The sequence below is a fragment of the Phaenicophaeus curvirostris genome, chromosome 3, assembly GCF_032191515.1.
Source record: "Phaenicophaeus curvirostris isolate KB17595 chromosome 3, BPBGC_Pcur_1.0, whole genome shotgun sequence".
In the NCBI taxonomy this organism is placed as follows: domain Eukaryota; kingdom Metazoa; phylum Chordata; class Aves; order Cuculiformes; family Cuculidae; genus Phaenicophaeus; species Phaenicophaeus curvirostris.
In genome coordinates, this window is record NC_091394.1 from 71,946,970 (window position 1) to 71,970,324 (window position 23,355).

At 37.9% G+C, this 23,355-nt stretch overlaps 1 protein-coding gene across 2 annotated transcripts in view; it reads right to left on the reverse strand.

Moving 5' to 3' along the window:
* The window catches only part of MMP16 (matrix metallopeptidase 16), a 191,217-nt gene that overhangs the window by 52,995 nt on the left and 114,867 nt on the right, over positions 1-23,355 (reverse strand). For both annotated transcript variants that reach the window (XM_069854313.1, XM_069854314.1), the window contains 2 exons: positions 4,883-5,044; positions 2,110-2,327 (listed from right to left, as the gene is read on the reverse strand). In XM_069854313.1, the coding sequence (XP_069710414.1) occupies positions 2,110-2,327; positions 4,883-5,044 (380 nt within the window). The remainder of the gene's footprint in view (positions 1-2,109; positions 2,328-4,882; positions 5,045-23,355) is intronic.

Genomic DNA, 23,355 nt, shown 5'->3' on the forward strand with positions numbered 1-23,355 from the left:
AAAAATCTTCATTAGCAAATTAATGTAGAAACCAGAAAGTTAAGGACTACTATCTCAAACTTTCAAAGACACTCAGGCTACAAAGTCAAGATTTGTATACTTAAGTAAATTTCCATACTTAAGTAAATTCCATTGTGTAGCGTGCTAATCCAAGTCACACCTTGCCATACTCCCAAGTACCATGAGGAGAAAAGCGGAACTGTGGGACCCTTAAAGAAATTGATCTGGACAAAGATCTAGATTTTGTCCCTTCCCAGCACATTACTTTTTTGTTTGCAGCAACTTCATTTTGGAAAGTCAGATTCTAAATGCGAAATCTGTAAACACTCTATTACTGGTCATTTTTCTCTGACAAAGTTTTACCATGTTTCCTCATTAGGGTGTAGGTCACGAATGGAGTTTTAATTTCAGAATATAAATGCAGTTTACACACTACTAAGCATACTAGTATACATATATAGTAAATGTGTGGTGTTAAGGCAGTAAGCAATAAACACTTCCAGAGAAAACTTAATTTGTATTTTCAATTAGAATAGCTAAGTGATTAGTAATGGTGGTGAATCTATTTATCCAGTAACACAGACTTGGCTAGACAGGAAATTTTGTATTAGTGGGATAACATTTCACTATTTATTGATTTATGTATAAAATAAATGAGAATATGTTCTATTGCTCTTGAGGTGTATGACATGAGATTGAAGTAGGTATATTTGTACCCTGTTTAATGTCAAGTTAGAAAACTAGATTCTTCCTTAACCTTTGAATTTTAGTTATAAGACTGATGGTTCAGGACCTCCAAGTGCTTGAAGATATACCATTTTTTTTTTTAAATGGAAAAGACTGACAGACCCAGGGCTGGCAAAATCCTTAGCTGTTTACGTGAAAAATATTTCCTGCCCATTGGGTTGTGAATACTGCTCAATAATTTTGAATTAATTCATTTAAAGCTATTTGTACATATTTTTCCGGTACACTAAAAAAAGTGAAAGTTTGGATAGCATTGCTAAGAAGATTTATCTAAAGTGATAGATTACATAAAAAGAAAACATATAGGGGAGAAATGCATCCTATCAGAAAGGACAACAAAGGCCATTGAACTAGGAGCTTCAAGTTTCGGGACAAATTCATTGCACTTTCCTTGTACTTACACTATTGCTGAAGGGAAATAGGGTATCTATTCATCTGAAAGCCTCCTGTTCTCTATGTATAATGTTGAAGACAAATTGTATTATATATTTACAAAACAAAGATCCCACATTTCCTATTGCTTAAGCAAATTTGAAATACCAGTCATTCAAAATAATAGATTATCTATCCTGTTACTTGTTTCTGGATCATTTGACAGAACTACCTGTCAGTAAGTTGGTTTAAGATTTAAAAGACTGAATAATGATGATTCTGTAATTATTCTTCAACATTCAATGCCTTCTGGAAACCGCAAAGCATATCATCCTCCTAAGACAGCTTTGATGTCCATGAGTCTTAGCAAAGTCCTTGTAGCAAAAGATTCCCTTTCAGTTCAGTTTATTTCAATTTGTTGCATACACCACATTTATCAGCACAGAGCAAGAAGATAAATGGAAATAAACAATGACACATTTGCAATAAGGTTTTTGTGGAAAAAACCTTTACTTAGATATTACGGTTTCAGTGTAAGCACAACACAATGGCAAACTTCCCTTGTAAATGTTAGATCTAATTGTAAAGTTAAAATTATAGCTCCAAGTATTAAAAAAAAAAAGCATTGAAGACACAATATCTATTGGATGTCAGGATGTGGCTGTGTTCCCAACAAAATAATTACTATTATTCATGAGCTGATTTACACTTTTATCTCTCCATAACATGCAGCATTTTTTTACACTTACATTTTGAGGCACTACAGTTTCTGCTGACATGGGTATTTGCCCAAAATAGAACATTACAGCAGTCCTCTGCTAGACATTTCTGCCATGTGTATGTTTATTTTTCAATTTCTTTCTTGAACTTCCTAACTGTGAAATGGCTGGGAAAGTGGAGTCATAATAAATGAGAGTTTGCTTAAAAAAAAAAAAGAAAAAGAAAAATGTAGACATTTGTTGTAACACTGAAAAAATCAGAGCCTCCTACCTTAAAAACAAACATTTCCCGTCGAAGAATAGCCAGAGTGTTGAAGTTCCCATCACAGATATTAGGTTTGGCTCCGGGATAGGAAGGTTTGTCACCAGTGGGTTGCCGGGGTGGTTTAGGTTGCCTGTCATTCTTTCGTGGGTCTGCTGGAGGGATTGAACGATGTGGGGGCACTGTTGGCAGAGGCCTTGTTGGTGGTGGAATCCTGTCAGGTGGACCTTTAAAACATACAGCAGCAGGATGTAGTTTACATGCCCCTCAGTGGCATTTAAAGAAGAAATACACAACAAACACTTGTTGCAAGCAGTGCAAACCCTACAGTGGGACAGGAATGGAAAAAGTGACCTAGTAAACCTTTCCCATGTTGCTAAAGGGTATAATGAATGACTACCATAAAATCAAGGTATAAATGAAGAAAAAAATTACTATTCACTATCCATAATCTTCCTTCCTTATTGGAATAATGTTCCAATAAAACTTGCAAAGGATGCACATTCCATCATTATTTCAGATGAGAAGTAGTTCATAGCACATACTTTACTGGGGAAGAATAATTAAAAGAGAACCATTATGTATCATAGAAAATAGAGGAGAACAAAACCTTGTATCCTTGTAAGGATATCAGCAATCAATGGGTTTTCAAGCCATATTTTCAACTTCACCTACCAATTAACATACATATATTCAGGCTTGACATCAGGAAAAAAAAAATCATGGAAAGGGTCATTGGGCACTGGAACAGGCTGCCCAGGGAGGTGATAAGAGTTGCCTTCCCTGGAGGTGTTTAAAAGACAGGTGGATGAGGTGCTGAGGGGCATGGTTTAGTGTTTGATAGGAATGGTTGGACTCGATGATCCAGTGGGTCTAGTGGGTCTTTTCCAGCCTTGTGATTCTGTGATTTCCTACTGACACAATTTGTAGGCCAAGTAGGCTCATATATATTAGTAACATTCCCAGGTTTCCTCAGTGTGCCTTGATATGTATAGGAGCTCTTGAAAAAGGATTTCAAATCCAAGGCATCCGTATAAACAAAAAACACAACTGACATTCAGTAAGATTCTGGAAACTGTAAGCAAACACTTTAATTTGCTCTTTTTGTTCAGGCTTCTCTCCAAATAATTTAAAGACACAATCAATTTTGACTTTAAAAAATAAGTATAATTCACATGATGAGTTTCAGAAAGACTTCTGAATAGTAAGACATCTCTAAATGTCAATAAATGGAATTTGAATTTCTGGTGTTTTTTCAATAAAAATGTACTTTAAAAAAAAAGATGGACTATGTAAGGAAATATTAAATGCACCAAATGGTTGTCATACAATTTAATAAGGCATTTATCTCATTCACAATTTTAAGGCTTGTGACATTTATAATTTACAGTCAATAATGGTGTTTCAAGGTATACTGCAGACCAAAGTAATTATTTTAATAGGCATGACATTTTTATTGAGGCACATGATTTCAGATCACTTCTTGATTTTAAAGGCAGCAAAGGAATCTATTCGCAGTAGCTCATGTTGGAAAGTTTCTAAACCCAAACCAAAGTTTTTGTATGCCATTTGGTGGTGATGTCAGATATTACTTCCCAGGGGTAACACATTTCTCCTAATGTATAGCCAACAGCTGTTAGAGCTTAGCAGTTAGTTTTCAGCAAAAGTATTTTTGTCTAGCCCTTAAGTCTAGACTACTAACTTTTGAGGTCATGAGAAACAACGTTCCTTCTAGCTAATCGCACAGAAAAAAAAAACCAAAACAACAGCAAAACAAGACTTGATCAGCCAATCCTTTTGAAGTTGCTACTGACGCTTCATGAAAATATATAACAATGGTTGTTAATGTAATATTTTTAAAAGCCTATTAATATGAATCAGAGTTCCAGTTAGCAGCACAGTAATTCTACGTGATCACAGCTGTCCCTTCTAGTAGTAAAGAATGGCCCTGATAATATTTAATACAAACTTGACAAACTCACCCCACCCCATCCCCCCTAAACAAACCCCAAACTATTTAACAGAAACCAACAGAATCAAAGTCTTTCAAACCAAGAACAAAAACTTTTCTTTGGAAAAGTGAGGAACAGTAATACGTGAGCTAGTGTTACATTCAAACCATCAGAATGCTATTGTTTTTATTTGGTTTGTTTTTTAAATTTCAATTACCTTGCCTTGTCAAGTTGATTTAAATACATGCATAATTTATTTACAACACGTGTCTTTTATATCAGACCACAAAACCCCATAATAAACATTTTTTTAAAAAAAGTGGGCCTTTTTCCCCCTAGGTAGCTCAAAATCTTGGGCTGGTAATATAATTCTTTTGAGATCAATTTGCTATACTTATCACAAGAATGAGTTTTTTCCAGGAGTACAAATTTTGTGCACCCAGGGAACCATTTAGTATTACAACTGATAAAATGAGTAACAATCAATTCATCCAGTTACATCAGCTTGGACTACTGAGGAAATAAGCTCATTATGGTTTAAAGACCTGTATTTCTATTGTCATAGTTTGGGATCCTTTAGCAGATATTTTTTTCTGGCTCTTTAAAACATTTAAAATTACTATTCCAGCTGAGTGCAAATTTGAATGCAAACTGTGGACAATGAGTAAGTAAAAGAGCTTCATGAAAATCTTTGGTCTCCTCACAAGAAGGCCTTTGGCATAGTAAGTGGCAGAGTATACACTAACAAACTCTTGGAGAGGTGATATGCACTTACATAAAATGTATTCTGAAGCGCAAAACTTATGTTGCTTAATTAGAGCAAGACATACCATATATCTTCTGGATACCCTGTAAATCATCATTAGGTAGTTTGAAGTTGTCAGTTTCCATATACTGGTAAAATGGAGCCATGATTGCAGTGGGGTCATTAGAGTGCTCCAAGCCCAGAGCATGTCCCAGTTCATGCACGGCAACTAGAAACAGATCATTTCCTACAAAGAAAAGAAAGGGGAAAAAGGTCATTGAAACCATAAGCATAGTAACAGAAATAACACAAGTGGAGGACTCTGCACTTGAAAGACATTTTCATTTAATTTACATTTTACAAAGTAATGCTTAATAATGACTCACAAGGATAATGCGGTAGAAAAGGCAGCTTTCCGTTTTTTTTTTAAATGAGGAAACCATTATTTTTTCATATAATATATGATACTTTTGCACATAGCATAAATGTAATCTTTTTTAGCTGCTGCACATGTTTCGTGTAGGGTTCAAGTGTCATAGCTCACATTTAGGGTTGTGTGCAATTTATGACTTGAAACTGATGTTGCATTGAACCTGATAAAAATGCTTGCATCGAGACATAGTTCCAAATGGAAAATATCTTTTCTCTCTGTAGTAAACTTCACAAACAGAGAATTACCTATTCAGGACAAACCCCACAGGGAGCCTAGTCATCCAAACACTTGTAAATCAGCCCCCTGATGATTACTTGTAGATGACCATTTCTAAATCACCGTAATTGAAATACTAATGAGGAAAATACAGGCGTTGTACTATCCTTCTCAAAATAGGATACCCTTATTTATTGCATTGTGTAATTCCCTTATAAATGTAGTTACCTACATAAATATTAGAACTTTTTGATTTTTGTAGGTCTAAAAGATAAAATGGCACAATCATATATTGATTTAACTTTTTTTGTTATTCTCTCCTAAAAATCATCTTTTAATTTTTTTTTATAGGGTATTAGACATAACTAGAAGTCTGGCAGTAGAAATATGTAACTCTGTGAAGAAAATAAAAATCAAAGCCAATGGGATTATTTCTATAAAAATTTCAGAGCTGGATCTTTGTGGTATTAATTTGTATATTTTTATTCATCTATGACCTAGATCAGCATATATTCCTATGAATCTTTTGTACAGATTCTGTCTGTAGTTAACCCATCATGATGAGACTTTGGGAAAATGTTTTACATCAGAAGAAAGGCTTTGGTTACTTAGAGAGGGTCACATCCAGGGTACTGCTCATTTTCACCACGTAGGAATGGGGAGAATCACCCTCTGGAAATGTATTCCTGTCCCACTAACAAGAGAAGTGTTCTAGATCAGCAGCTTATACTGAACGTCTAAGTTTTAGATGTCTGGACTCAAGTGGAACAGGTGATAGTAGGTAGTTTGTTGTTGAAAGAGCCGTATAAATAATGAAACACCTCTACAATAGTCAGTTGTATACTGCTGTCACTTGATCTGGAATTCTAAATACTATTATAGTATTGAAAGTACTAATATTAAAAAGTTGAATTTAGCAAAAGAATTTACATATATATGCATATATAGTTACAGAATTTTGAGGGCATAGTTACAGCATTTCAGTTTTTCAAGCACCTTACCTTCTTGGCACAAAGAAATAAACTTTCTTCCAAGTATACAAGAAAGTGAAACACTTATTAGTACATGTCTTCATGATGTATGGAGCCACACTGATATTTGTAAAATAAATGTTTGATTGAAAGCAAGGAAACAGTCACCACTAAAACTGTGCTTAGTTGATAGAGTCTTTTCATGTCTTTCTGATTCTTAATCCAGAAACATGAAAATTAAATGCTCTTGCTTCTTTTATTCAGTATAACTGTACAGAAGAATCATGTCTTTCAAAAATTAATGTGATACAATGTTCTTTCAGAAATGAGTTTATCCTATCATTTATAATTATGTGGTTTCTGGATGAAATATTTTCATGACAATATCTTTTCTTAGATGCAGTTCTTTTTATAGTAAAGCAAATTCTCAATGTGCTGTGGTAATAAGCTGTTTGATAAGCTTGACTGTCCCAGTGATGAATGTTTTTTGATATCTGAATCTGCCCTTCTATATGCAGTCAAAGCTGATCTTGATATTATCTCATATGAATAATCCACAGCTTCTGTATCTAACCTCAGCATTGGAAGCGATGGACAGGAGTAACTCTGTAAGAGTTGGCCACAGAATTTACTAAACCATTTTCAAATACATTTAAACTATAAGCATTTGATTCTACCACTATCAGGCTGTTCAGTATCAATAGACCGAAGAGTGTTCTACATGTGTTATGTTACATGTGTTTGAGGTAGGGAGTCTGGGAAGCGAACTTATTGCAATGTCTAAAATTTCAAGAAACCAGTTAATGGATAGTCTTGGAGGAGTATACTACTTATCTCTATTGGTGCTAGTTATGCAGCGAATCAATACACCCTTTGGTTATCAGTTCTTGATTTGTTTCTATGTTGAGCTTGAAGACGTGTGAAGTACGCAGTAAAGGGGAACTAAATACAGCACACTGTCAGCTACTGTGATCACAGATAATGAGTATATGGTAGAGTATTTCCAATGTAGTACTTTTAAATTAAGACAGTGGGACTACGTCAGAAAGTGGATATTACAGAGGGGATGGCCGTTTCTTAGCATTTCTTTCTCCCCATGTCTTTGGTTTAGGGGTGATTTCGAATTAAAAAATAACAAAACAAAAACAAAACCAAAAAAGCCAAACATCTGACTGCACCTCTAGACTCAGTCAAAGCCTAAGTCTAAAATGGAAAAAGGCAAAAGGCCTTTAGAAAATTTCCACTTTCTGCAACGCAACTTGCAGCCATCAGGGGAGCTATTAAATGCGGTAAAGACAGCACAGTCTTGGAGCAAATGGATAAGGGGGAACAGGAGAAGGTCACAGGAAAGAGCTGGGAGAATAATATTCTTGCCTGGGGTGACAGTGATTTAATAGGGAACATATTTTCTACTTATAGTCAAAAAGCCCCATTATTCATAACAATTTCCATCAAGAGTCATGATTGTCTCCAGGGCATCTTGAATTTAAACTGACCCAAATAACTTAATGCAGTTGAAACTGAGGTTTAAACCAGTTCAAGATGTGTTGTATGAGACCAGCACTTGAAGGACCTACTGCTGTCTTAGTTTTCATAATTTTTCCTTTGCATATAATTAGATTTCTCTAATTAGGCAACAATTACTTGGTCCTTCTTTGCTTTTGGGAGCAGACTTGACCTAAGCATTTCAGTGTTACTGTAACTAGCTGCTGAGATTGCAGAAGGAAAACACTGAGTGCTCACTGTTTCTCTCCAGGCTGCACAGAAGTATAGTTGAGACTGCAAAGTTCATAGTTGGCCAAATTCAGTTCCTTGGCCAGTGGTCACAGTAAGATGAAAGAGTGTAATTTTTTAAACACTTTCCGTCCTCTCACTGAAGGAGAATATTCCAAATGGTCCTATATTTCAGTATGCATTACTCAAGTAGAAACATATATTTTGGCCAACTTGGCAAAATGAAGCACCATTGCAAAACTTTAATAAGTCCTGGGCAACAAAGTTAAACTACATATGACTATGATGACTTTTAAACTAAAAGTTGCCACTGCAGGATATATGATTGTGTATATTCACTGTGACAGTCTCAGTTACATCTTGTCATATTTATCTATACAGTAGTAGAGAAATATTGGAAAACATATTACACAAGTCCAGTACTTGTGCATCTCTCTTCTTGTGTTCCTCATTAGCATGGAGATCTGGAATAGAATAGATATTAGCTCAAAAAGATTGTGTTTGTTTTTCTTATTTAAAGAACTAAGACAAAATGATTATTTTTATACTGACATTTCTCTCTGAGGCTATAAACTATTTTAGGCACTGAATCTGACTGACTTTACAATCACTGCCTAACCTCTAGAATATAAATATGTATTAATATGTCAAATATTCAACAGCCAGCACTGTGGCGCATGGTACATAGAAAGGCCTTTCCCTGTAGCTAATATATACAATATTTTTTGTGTCTACAGACAAAAAAAGTGAATGTGTTTGACCACAGCAAGGTATCAAGAAACCCTAGTTCTTAAGCTATTCATTCCTGTTTTAAATGGTATGTGATCTTAATTTATAAAAGCAATACCTTAATGGCTTAGGCAGCCATAGGCACCTCAGCGCATGACACTTGGTTCCTCTCCTTGGCACGTGACAGTAACTACTACAACACATCGTGAGTTCAACAGTTGTCCATAATTTATATGCGATATGACCTCAATTTTGAAGACTTTCCCATCCAGAGAAATGAAAAAGTCTATGAAGCTGCATTTCAAATGGAAAACATATCTGAAAACTACAAAAAGGTTTTATACATGGACATACACTGTTTCTTCCAAAGACTATTATACTTCATTTTTCATGTGATGCAGATAGAAGATTTCAGATTAAATCCGTATGAATCTGAAATGTAAATCTGTACAAGAAAGACTTTTATTGCAGTCTTATTATCAATAAGACAGTACCTCAAAGTCAAGGTTACAGTTCATCAGAAAATATTACACATATACTACCCATGAACCTGTGTCTGATGTATTTAGATTTTGCATTTTCACTATTCTGTTCATTGGCACCATTGACTCATTGAACCAATGATGCTAATCTCAGCTGGATGGAATACTGCAAGGATTAGAGTAAGATTCTTAAGCTACATAAATAAATAAATAAATTTAAAAAATTAAAATATATCTTTCTTTTTATTCTTCTTTCCAGACAGGACATATTTCTGAATGTGCTATTTTAACATTCAGTGATAAAAGAAGATTCTTCCTCTTCTTGACCTTATTGCAAGACGGCAGAACTGAGCGCATACATTATGTATGTACTTACATAAGCACCATATATGTGTGTATATATATATATGCCATATAGAGACTATACATGGACCTAAATATAAATCATAGGCATACTATGGTAATGTATGGTAATAAAGGTGCCACATCTTCCAGTCTAAGAAATCACATACAGTTGCTTGGCATTATCTCAAATTTCTGCCATTAGCATTGAAATTTGGTAGCTTGGTTGTTATTTTGGAAAGAAAATTATGCTAAAATATGGAGTTGAGATGGTGCTGGAGCTTTGAAAAATGAAAAGCAAAAGTAAGTTTTTGGGAGTTGTATCACATATAGTGCATCCATTTTCTGTATGAACTCAACATACTGATTTTGTACCATGCTTTTAAACAATCATTTTCAGTCTAACATATCTATGCGTTCAGCCTTTTTTCCATCGTGACAAGAAAATGACTTAAAAATATGCTTCTTTCACTCTATTATTACATATACTAACGTATACACTAAAACCTTTGCAAGCTGACTTACTGATACATACATATATTTGCAAACAGAAGGGGAGGTACAGGCGGTTTGTTATATAAAAGTATGTACTAATATACTCTGTGTATAATTCAGTATGCCTGCACCCACCTGTGTATATTTTTTAAAAAGCTATTCTATTTTAAAAAGATCAACAGATTAGTGTGAAGTTTAAACTTATTGACAGGGATATTGACAGAATACTCCTGTAAGGCAAGTATGTCTCCAGGTGACTCTGTGATCGCTGAGCTATGATAAGGACATGTGACTTCAGAGGTGTGTATATCCTTCCTGACAGTATTCTACAATTTCTGCATATCGTAGACATAATTTAGATGAAGTCTAATTTATTTGAAAGGAGACCACATTCTTTATATTATAGATCAGTTTGTACTTTAGAATGTAAGAACATGCAAAAGATAAGAATTTATGCTTTAGTATCTACATTAACTACCAAGTATGTTCTACAACTTTCTAGTAAATTACTCGAAATGGGTGGAAGAAATAACTTAATATATCTTAATTTCTTTCTAAGGAAGCATGGATTTAAGGATATTTCCATTTTGCTTCTCAGCGCTTCAATCACTAGTACCAAAAAAAATCCACAAACTGTTATGACTAATGAATACCAACTTCTCCAAAGCATGAAGAGGAAGCAGCTGGAGATGATCCTAGGGGAGGTAAAGAAGATACTAGGGCCTGCTGCTTTCACAAAAGGTCTAAATATGCTGGTATGTGTTCCTTTTGCAAATATGATGCTTATGCCTGTTGTGACACTGAACCTAACAAAATAAGAAAAACTACAGTTATAGAATCATAGAATCATAGAATAACCAGGTTGGAAGAGACCCACCAGATCATCAAGTCCAACCATTCCTATCAAACACTAAACCATGGCCCTTCGCACCTCGTCCACCCGTCCCTTAAACACCTCCAGGGAAGGTGATTCAACCACCTCCCTGGGCAGCCTGTTCCAGTGCCCAATGACCCTTTCTGTGAAGAATTTTTTCCTAATGTCCAGCCTAAATCTCCCCTGGCGGAGCCTGAGGCCATTCCCTCTTGTCCTGTCCCCTGTCACTTGGGAGAAGAGGCCAGCACCCTCCTCTCTACAACCTCCTTTCAGGTAGTTATAGAGAGCAATGAGGTCTCCCCTCAGCCTCCTCTTCTCCAGGCTAAACAACCCCAGCTCTCTCAGCCGCTCCTCGTAAGACTTGTTCTCCAGCCCCCTCTCCAGTTTTATTGCCCTTCTCTGGACTCGTTCCAGAGCCTCAACATCCTTCTTGTGGTGAGGGGCCCAGAAATGAACACAGGATTCGAGGAGCGGTCTCACCAGTGCCGAGTACAGAGGGAGAATAACCTCCCTGGACCTGCTGGTCACGCCGTTTCTGATACAAGCCAAGATGCCATTGGCCTTCTTGGCCACCTAGGCACTCTGCTGGCTCATGTTCAGTCGGCTGTCAACCAACACCCCCAGGTCCCTCTCCTCCAGGCAGCTTTCTAGACAGACTTCTCCTAGTCTGTAGCACTGCATAGGGTTGTTGTGCCCCAAGTGCAGGACCCGGCATTTGGCCTTGTTAAACTTCATGCCATTGGACTCTGCCCAGCGGTCCAGCCTGTTCAGATCCCTTTGCAGAGCCTCCCTACCCTCCAGCAGATCAACACTTCCACCCAGCTTAGTGTCATCTGCAGACTTGCTAAGGGGGTACTCAATGCCTTCATCCAGGTCATTGATAAAGACATTGAATAGGGATGGACCCCGCACTGAGCCCTGGGGAACCCCACTTGTCACTGGCCTCCAGCTGGATTTCACACCATTTCCCACCACTCTCTGGGCCCAGCCATCCAACCAGTTTTCCACCCAGGAGAGCGTGCGCCTGTCCAGGCCAGAGGCTGACAGTTTCTCAAGCAGAATGTTGTGAGAAACTGTGTCAAAGGCTTTACTGAAGTCCAGGAAGATACATCCACAGCCTTTCCCTCATCCAGCAGCCAAGTCACTTTGTCATAGAAGGTGATCAGGTTAGTTTGGCAAGACCTGCCTTTTGTGAACCCATGCTGACTGGGCCTGATCACCTGGTTCTCTTGCATGTGCTTCATGATAGCACTCAAGATCACCTGTTCCATGACTTTCCCTGGCACTGAGGTCAGACTGACAGGCCTGTAGTTTTCTGGGTCCTCCCTGCGACCCTTCTTGTAGATGGGCACAACATCAGCCAGCCTCCAGTCCAGTGGGACTTCCCGAGTCTTCCAGGACTGTTGGAAGATGATGGAAAGGGGTTTGGCCAGCACATCCACCAGCTCCTTCAATACCCTTGGGTGAATCCCATCCGGCCCCATAGACTTGTGCGTGTCTAGTCGGGCTAGCAAGGCTCTGACCACCTCCTCTTGGATCATGGGAGCCTCATTTTGCTCCTCTAGCTCCTGGGTTTGTACACAGATGGAACAACTTTCTTTACAATTAAAGACTGAGGCAAAGAAGGCATTAAGTACCTCAGCCTTTTCCTCATCCCCTGTAACTGTTGTTCCTTCTGCATCCAATAGGGACTGTATGGTCTGCCTAGTCCTCCTTTTATTATTTATATATTTATAGAAAGATTTTTTGTTATCTTTCACAGACTTTGCCAATCTGATTTCTAGCTGAGCCTTAGCCCTTCTGAGTTTTTCTCTACACAATCTCACTTCCCTCCTGTAGTCCACCCAAGAGGCCTGTCGCCTCTTCCAGAGCCCATAAACATTTCTCTTCTTCTTGATATCACTCAGGATCTCTCTGTTCAACCAAGCTGGTTTTCTCCCCTGCCGGCTTTTTTTCCAGAACATGGGGATGGCTTTCTCCTGAGTTGCTAGGATTTCCTTTTTGAAGAGCTCCCAGCCCTCATGGGCTCCCTTGCCCTTAAGTACTGTCTCCCATGAGACTTGGCCAACCAGCCTTCTGAAGAGTTCAAAGTCTGCCCTCTGGAAATTTAATGCTACTGTCCTGCTAACCACCCTCTTCACCTAGAACACCTAGAACAGAAAACCCTATCATCTCATGATCACTTTGTCCTAGGCGTCCACCTACTGCCACATCGCCCACAAGGCCTTCTCTGTTCATAAACAGCAGGTCCAGGAGGGCACCCTCCCTTGTTGGTTCATTCACCAGCTGTGCAAGGAAGTTGTCTTCCACGCCCTCCAGGAACCTCCTAGACTGCTTCCTTTCTGCTCTATTGTACTTCCAGCAGGTATCAGGAAGATTGAAGTCTCCCACAAGAATGAGAGGCATTGATCTAGAGATTAACCCCAGCTGTTTATAGAAGAGCTCGTCAGCTGCTTCTCCTTGGCTGGGTGGTCTGTAACAGACTCCCATCACAAAATCTACCTTCTGGTGGGCTCCTCTGATTTTAACCCACAGGCACTCAATCTCCTCATCACCACAATCCATCTCAACGGTGTCCAAGTCCTCCCTTACAAAGAGGGCTACCCCGCCTCCTCTCCTACCCTTCCTATCCCACCTGAAGAGTTTGTACCCCACCATAGCTGCACGCCAGTTATATGAGTCGTCCCACCACGTTTCCATGATGGCAACGACATCATAGGCTCCTTGTCCTATGACAGCTTCCAGCTCTTCCTTCTTATTCCCCTGAATCTCTAGCTTCTTCATTGTTCAGGTCTACTACTGAACTCATATAATAGTCACAAATGCCATCTTCATTATATTATCAATTAACAGACTGAAAAGTTTTATTTTGTTTTTTTTTCATTGTCATCTTTAGATAATAGCTGTTTTTAATAATTTAAATGAAAAATATTAATGGAATTTTGCATTTTGCTAGAGAAGATCTCCATAAATTAATTTGTCTTAGCAAGGTCATACCCGTAAAAATGTTTGAAAATACAACAGTCATTCTCATAACATTACAAATGACCAGATTGTTAAATGACATTTATACTATGTTCTCAGAGTCAATGCAATTACAAATGCTGCAAAAAGTGCTGTAGCAGCTTTATCTATTTATACTGTTTCCTGTCTCTTCTTTCTTTCCTTTCTTCCTTTCTCTCTTTCTTTCTTTAGCTGTTGCTGTGGGAACAATAAACTGTAAAAGTATTTAAACTCCTTTCTGAAGTCTGTGAAAATGAACACATGGTGGGACTGAAGATTTGGATATATGCATGAAAAAAGCATGTGTCTCACAAATCTCAGCTATTCTCCTTGGTCCTGTCCTTGAGGGTCAATCATGTGAAGGGAACGGACATCTTTCTACCACTGCTGAGTAAGTGTCAGTATAGGTGAGAAAAAAAAAAAAGGACCTTAATTGTGCATGAGTCCGTATTAAAGTCAGATCCTTGCCTTTGACAAAATGAAGATTTTGTCTATAAGCCACTCAGCTAAATTCTGGCATGTAAACATTGTGTCGTTTTTATTTTGAAGGAATGATTTTTTTTTCCCCTCATTTCCCCAAATGTTGTGTGTGTCCTACTAGAAAGAAATATGTATAGTTACTAGGAGGAAGGTCAAAGTCACACTGCCAATATTCACAATAGGCATAATTTGCCATGGGGCAGAAATCTGAAAGGGTCTTACTGGAACACTCAAATCCCCACAACAGAATGTTCATAGAATTTAATTTTATGTCAATCTTGTGTTGGCTTTATGAAGAAATAAACTTCTAGCCTGTGTCAGTTAAACTACAGAGAGTAATCATATTATTCTCTAACTCAAATCACATTAAATCCATGAAAACCAGGTTAGTATTCTTACCTTATCACTGGATCTGCTTAACACGTACAGATGACTCTAAGATTTTTTAAAGAGAAAGAGACATAGTGTTGTATATATTTGGTAATCTTATATGAACAATTCTTCCTTCGCTATTACATTGCTTGTTTAATTCTATTAAGAAAAAAATGTCAAGATAGAACCATCTATTTTTTTTCTCCTTGGACTGGTGATAAAAGAAGTGGGAATTTTGAATCATAATTGGGAATGTGATTAGGACTAGAAAAAAAAAATCATTAAAGGTTCTCTGATCTGAAAAGTAGATGTGTTTTCTATGAAATCTGCAGACTTCAAAGGGAGGCCTGATCTAAGTATGTACCGTATTCTAAATTGAGGCAACTTCAAAATGGGGATCATATATATGAAGAAAGTGACAGAAAGACAAATCTGCTAGTTTGGTCTTACTCTGCTAAAATTTAACTCATATGAAATGCTCTGATCTACTGGCTAATCTGCTACTGTTAATGGGTATATCCATATAGCTGTTTTTTCAACCTAGCTGGAGGAACCACTGAAAGGCTCTCTAGCACTCAGAGAATACTTTCACTTAGGCAGTAGTGACTCTTGGAACTGATTGGCATGGAGATGCTTCAGCACCTGCAATGGAGAGGCAGACTCCAGGATGAGAGACTGCAGAGGCCAGGGCAAAAGGTACTGGAGAGGCCAAGATGATTAGGCAGCCAAGCTATTTTCCTGGGCCTCCCAGTAGAGGAAAGCCTATGGAAGAGGATATTTAGAAAGGAAGATGAAAGCAAGACTTAGCTGCCCCTGACAAAGCACAGGAGAGCTTGGACATGGAAATGTTAGCCAGGGCAGAGGTCAGTCCTGGCATACTTTCCTTCCTGTGAGTTAGGAGCTTAGTAGGACCCCATCCTGGGAGGAGAGCAGCTGGCAGAGGCAGGGAGAAGGGACAATGCCAGAGGTCCCATGTCTGATGTCTCTCAGGCTAGAGCATTCCACAGGAAACAGGGAGCTGAGTGTAGTCACTGGGGGCACATTGCTCCCTCAGCTACTCTGCCAACATCCCACAATCAGGCAGGTCCAGGACCATTATATCTCTACCTGTGCCAGACATCGTGGCCAGCTCTGCCAGCAACACAAGTGATCAGTGTAAACACAAACCAGCTAAGGACTGACTGTTGGTATATATTGTAGTTGCTAACTCTTTCAGAAGCTTAGACACTAACATTTGTACTGCTTCTGTTACCACTGCTAGCTGCACTACAGCTAGCAACGTTAGTCCTACGTCACTTCCATATCATGAGTTTCCTGAATACTCAGTAATAATCCCATTTCCTCATACTTCCATTGTATCAGTACCTGAACTGCATCCTAAGAAAGGAGCTACGTAAGATCCTTAGAAAAGGGAAACAACGCAAACATGCATTCAGAATTTAAGTGGTACAATCCATCTGTGAATTACCATAGTTAGACAAATAGAAGAATGTCCTGCCATAACAAGAGAGCCAATAGATAGCCTGTATCAGTAATTACTTTTTCTGACTGTAATAGTGAACTGTCCCCAAAACAGGCATCTCTGCTGCCGAGATTTCCTTGTATGCCAGTTGGTGCTGTTACTTGGAAGTGCTTATCACTTCAGTTCTCCTCTAATCTGAAATTGCATGACTTAACACCACTTGTAGAAGTCACCTAGCTACAGAAAACTGTAATATCTCAAAAAAACCCAAATATCTCTACCTGCACCTTCACAGCCCATGATGAGAAACAGGTATTTCAGGACATGATTAATCTAGTTGATTTTAGACACCTATTTCAAGATGCAACAAATCTTACCCAGGAAGGCAATATATCTCTCCTCTAACTCTAAAGGGACTCTATGAGATTGACTCAGATACAAACATCAACATATGGTCAGATTAATTCCACCCTCTCAAGTCTTCTGGCTTCTGACTTAGGTATTTTCATTTAAATCAGTGGCAAAACATTAATTATAAAAGTACAGGATATGAACTTAAGTAATAAATGTACAAAACCAGGAAGCACTCCTCACTGACTTGAACTAGAGATTATAACCTGTCTACTACAACAAAAGGTTTTGCACAAATCAATATGGTTATTTTAGTTTGTCTAGTTCTTTCTGATCTTTCTGGTTTTATCTGCAGATATTTGCAGGCATTAGTGTTAACTGCTCAGCAGTTTTTGAGAGCCAGGGCACTTAGAAAGGAGTCTAAATATAGATTAAAAACATTTTAGCCTCAAGAACATATAGTTTGAGCATTTTGAAGTAAAGAATTGTAAGGATAAAGCACAAATTAATCTCTAGACTTGATAAGACAGATATTTTAGAAAATCATTAGTTAGTCATTTACTATTCTTTAAAAAGCCATACATATTATTACCTTATATTTTAGGTTTATCTTAACATCCTTCTACTTTCTCAACAACAATCCATTAAGTTTCTGCCTAACAGATAAATATGTAATTACTGTAAAATTCTTGTCTCATTCTCTCAAGAAACCATGACAATATTCATAGGAACTGGCAACAAAATTTTTCCATTTCTGTTTCCCCTGAAAATGCAGGGAAAATGAGTGGACAGCACAGTAATAATATTGTATAGAACATCTTTAGCAAAAGTCAGATTTCCTAAAGCTCTTGTCTTCGTGAAAAAGTCTCCATGAAGTGGTCCTAGCAGCAAAGACTCAAAGATCTCTGGATCATAAGAGGTGGAGTGCTACACTCAGTACCTGCTTTAAATGACAGAAATGCCACTTTCTGCTTAAAAGGACAGTTTGAGGATCTTTCAAGATCCTGACCTTCAGTCTCTGGTGTGCAATCTCATAGGTCATGAGGTAGTTTCTTTATGATTAGTACTAATCACATTATTTTTATACTATATATTCCAAAGAAATATTGCCTTTTCGTAAGCTGATGCAGAAGACTTATAAAAAGATGTATTGGGGATAAAAAAATAAAAGCTCTGGAATACGTTAAATTCTTTCCTTCCACCGCCTGCTTTCTCTATAACTAGTTCCAACCCCCCTGCCATGGGCAGGAACACCTCCCACTACATCAGGCTGTCCAAGGCCTCATCCAACCTGCCCTTGAACATCTCCAGGCATGGGGCAGCCACAACTTGCCTGGGCAGCCTATTCCAGTGCCTCACCACCCTCATCATGAACAATTTCTTCCGACTGTCTAGTCTAAATCTTCCCCCTTCCAATTTAAAGCCATTCCCCCTTACTCTATCACTACATGCCCTTGTAAAAAGTCTCTTCTCAGCTTCCTTGCACACCCCCTTCAGGTACTGCAAGCCCACTGTAAGGTCTCCCTGGAGCTTTCTATTCTCTATGCTGAACAACCTCAACTCTCTCAGCCTGTCCTCATAACAAAGCTGCTACAGCCCTCTGATCATCTCTGTTGCCCTTCTGTGGACCCGTTCCAATAGTTTCATCTCCTTCTTATGCTGGGGATTCCAGAACTGAACACAGTACTCCAGGTGGGGTCTCACAAGAGCAGAGTAGAGGGGGAAAATCACCTCCCTTTTCCTGCTAGTCAAGCTTCTTTTGATGCTGCCCAGGATACTGTTAGCCTTCTGGGCTGCAGGTGCACATTGCTGGCTCATATTGAGCTTCTCATCAATCAGCATCCCCAAATCTTGTCCATAAGGCAGCTCTCAATCACATCACCCCCCACCCTGTACTGAAACCGTGTATTGTCCTAGGTGTAGGCCCTTGCACTTGGCCTTGTTGAACTTCATGAGGTTCACACAGGCCCCCTTCTCCAGCTTCTCCAGGTCCTTCTGGATTACCTCCATTCCTTCTTGTGTGACAACTGCACCACTCAGCTTGGTGTCTTCTGCAAACTTGCTGCAGGTGTATTCAATCTCAATATCGATATCAATGATGAAGATATTAAACAGCACCAGTACCATTATGGACTCCTGAGGAGCACCACTTTTCATGGATCTCCATCTGGATATTGAGCTGTTGACCACTACTCTCTAAATGCAACCATCCAACCAATTTCTTACCCACTGAATCACCCACCCATAAAATCCATATCTCTCCAATTAAGAGAGAAGGATATTGTGGGGGACCATGTCAAAAGCTTTACAGATGTCCAGATATATCACATCTGTTGGTTTTCCCATGTCTTCTGCTGTGGTTTCCCCATCATAGAAAGCCACTAGGTTGGTCAGACAGGACTTGTCCTTGGTGATGCCATGGTGGCCATCTCAAATCACTTCTCTGTCCTCCATGTGCTTTAGCGTAGCTTCTAGAAGGATCTGTGAAATTCTCTCAGATTCAAGACTCAAAATCTGCTACGCTTTTTTTTGAGAGGAAGAAAGATTAAGGTGGGAGCTCAATTTATTTATTTGCTGCATATGTGGCGCTCCTTTCCTTTTTTTTTCTTGTCCTTCCCACACAGAACTCATGTGTGAGAGGTTGTGGGGTCATAAAAATAATTATGAACGTGCTGGACCACATTTTATGTATGCACTTATTCAAAATATGCCCTTTTACCTGAGCAAAAAACCCTTTCCAGTGCTCTTTTTTTCTTAGCCTATTCCAGGGGAAAAAAGAAAATAAAGAAAAAAAAAACAACAAACCAACTCACTAACAGTTTTAACCAACATTTTTCAACTGTATTTTCCCATATTAAATTAATGATCTTAATATACTAACATGAGCATCTGATCAATTGAATCCAGTTTGGGTATATAAACTTATCTCCATTGTTGCATAAATAGTTGTTTTAGACAAAGATGTCTTTGGAAAAAAAAAGGCAGCTATTTTTCTGTGAATGTAGATGCAAAGGTTGCAAAAATTGTCTGCAAGAATCCATTCTGCCCTTCAGCTATCTGCTTCCTTGGCAGTAAAGTTGATGTAACAGACAATGTGAACTTTCCTCATTTATTTCCATGCAAAGTCAGCCAGCTTTGTTTTAACACTTTTCATTAGCAGTTTAAGATACGCTGGCTGATAGCAGAGGCAGATGGCATATGCAAGTAGTTTCTCCTGCTGGCCTTGGTATGTGCGAAATAACCTCCAGTTGCAGTTTGAATGGATAATTGAGTTTGCAACTTCACTAACTACTCCACATAGACTTGCAATGATCTATGTTCATCTATACTGTGATGGAAGCAATATGCAATTTAGTGGCTCAGGTTACAAAGACTATTTTTTTATTCTACAACCTGCATCATGACCATCTTTGAATTAAGCCACAGCATAAATATCACCTTGCTTCTACAGACACAAAAAATACAATGTAAAATGTGCCTAACAGTCTACATTTCTAATGTTTTCATTAAGAACATCACAAATTCCACCTTCCTGACATATTCCTCAGCCTATCTTCCAGTTTGGATAATAGTGCACTTGGCAATTTTGAGGCAAGAAGGAAGATGAGAGCATGATATTGCACACTGGTAGCCACTGGGATATATTAAAAATCAGCCAGCTGAACACACATCTAGAACATGGGGCTGGATTCATTGACAGGACTGCTTTTACTGACTGCCAGTGTTTAAGAGATTTCCCTTCTAACAACATGCAAATTAAGTGTCTTTCTCAAAGCCAAAAGCATGCTCCATGAAAGGAAAAAAACCTCCCCCAAAACAATAAAAATGAGGTCATTACCTTGCCAACAGTTAATATTTTCTGTCATCTGGCTTCCAGCCAGTAAATGGATCTAGCAGACAAATCCTCTTCTCCTATCTGTATAGCCCTATGTATAATGATTGAGTCCTCAAAATGGCCAAGGCGATTTATAGTTTATTTTTTAATCATTTTCCATCTCTTCAGTAACTGAAAGGGATCTTTCTATTCTCAAGTGCAGCTTTGCATCCTATGATAACTTTCAAGGACACATGTTATGCAGCAGACACTGAACATTTCAGAGTTAACAAGTTATGTAAGATATTGGGGTGACTGGATATGGAACAGACATACTTACACACCAAGTAATTATAATCCATGGAAAGTCTGCAAAGCTTGAGGACAGATTGCCCTGTTAAATTATATCAGCATAACATGCACTTGCTGATAGGGGTTGGTTTTTATACAGGAAGCCTCGAGGTTTAGCAATAGAAAGTATTATCCACGTGGATTTCAGGAGGAATGGTGAAATGAAAAAAAAAGAATCAATTATTACTTCTTTGTCTGCAACTGGCAAAGTTCTTTTAAATATTTTCTTGGCATCTTCATCATTGTGCAGTGTTGTAAATGTAATAGATAGGTTTTGCCATCTTTTGTAATATTGCTAATTCTCATATTTTGAACTCAAATAGATTAGGTTTAAAATAGAAGTTGTGCTTCCTTATCCTTACAACTACATATAAACAAAGCTATACTTCAACAGGCAAGGTTTCTTTACCCTGGAAACAAGACATGACAGAGGTCCATAAAATGACAAACGGAATAGATAAAATGATTAGGAAATTACTTCTTCACAATATGATCCAGCCTGCCTAAAGTGAATTTATCAATGGTAGGTTCAAAATTCAGAAAGAGGTAGTTTGTCACATCTGCTTATACTATAGAACACATTGCCACAGGATATTGTGGATACCAAGTGCTTACATGAGTTCAAAAAGAGATTACACCAACTCATGAAAGGAAATCCCTCAAAGGCTATTAAATGCAAAAACATGGCCTATGGCTCAGAAATTCAACGAGACACAGATTGCTGGAAGCCAGGAGAGAATATGCCAGGGTTTTGTTGCCATATGTTTGCCCTGCTCTTATTCTGTTCCCTGGGTATCTGTTAATAGCCATAACAGGAGATAAGATATTCTGTAGGATAACCTTTCATCTGAACCCATGTTGTCAATTCTGTATTTAAAAGTATATACACATATGTAATACGATACAAATTCAAAGAAGACATTAATCTTTTACATATAATCTTTTCTAGTACAGGAATGGAAAACAAGCATGTGACAACTGTAAGGTCACACTGCTTGGTTACAGACCAAATTTGATATTGAGAAGAACTTGTTAAAATATTTATAATCAAATCATGCTTTATGAAATTATAGTCATGGTAATGTTATCATACAGAACTTCCTTTAATCTCAAATGCTTGACTTTCTTTGTAACTAACCATAGCATATGACATGAGCACAGTTTGAGACACAGAGGTCCCTTAGGAGACTTACTTTTCACAGCTGCACTGTTTCTTATTTGCAGCAGCATATATCTCCTGCACTGTGTCAACCACACTGGCAGCCAAAGTAAATTTACTACACGTTGATCTGTGCAGTTCAGAGATCAGGATTTTCATAAATTTTTCTTGGCTGACAACACAGTGCCCACAGCAGAATCTATGCACTAACTAGAGTCCAAGTACATTACACTAGATACCGTATTTGCATCAGGTCCAAAAACCTTTTTGTTGGAGGTCTACAAACATCATGATACAAAGTGACAGGTTTGAGTCTTTTCTTTATGCTGGAGAGTTAACAAAAATACAGAATTCTTGAAGTTTTGAGTTTGTTTTCCTGAAAACACAACTTAATGCATATACAAGTTAGAAATATTCCACGTGACTGTAAACACTCTGAGGTAATACTCTTCTTACATTTATACATAACTGCACACTAAAATCACCTATTGCTTCTGTAATGGAGTTTCATTTGCTATTATTTATTGTATATTCTTTGATGGAAGAACTGTTTGCTGCAGAATTTCAGTTTGGTACAGGAGCTGCCTTGGTAAATTTGCTACAGAGTTAAGAAGTCATGCATTTCACTTTGATTTCTATTTCTGTTACAGATATAAAGATAAAACTAACAGACTACCATTACTGACCTACTGTATTTATCTAAGGAGAACTTGAATCTAGGTTTTCATTAAATGTTTCCTGCCATTGGAAGACACAGTTTGATGGTCAGATTTTAGCCAGTAATTAGTACATTACGCATCACGTCTAATGTGCGTGGAATCTAAGCTCCTAACAAATCCTTGTTTTCCCCAAGAACTACATCTAAATCTTGCTCTGTTTTAAAAAGCTGCACTTGTGTAAGTAGGTCAATCTTAAATTAATCATGTTAAATGTAGTGCACTCTCCATTCAAACTGGCTAACACTCCCTTAAATAGGCTTAGATGCATTCAGTAATTTCCCAGAAAAACAAATGGTTTGAACTAACTTAAGTGCATGTAGTCAGGCAAATGTGAAATCAATTTTGATAAAATAATGCCATTTTTGAAACAGAGGCAAGAGTTTATGCCTTAAGTTAGTATTGTTTGCCTTCTGACATATAACAGAAATGTTTTCATAAATTCTTAGGTGAAGAATGGAAATATATAAATTAAGAACCCATGAAATATATGATGATATGTATCAGTAACGGATTTTGCTCTCTATTAGAACATAGTATACATTCTGCTCTGTCTGTCACATAATTTCTCGGA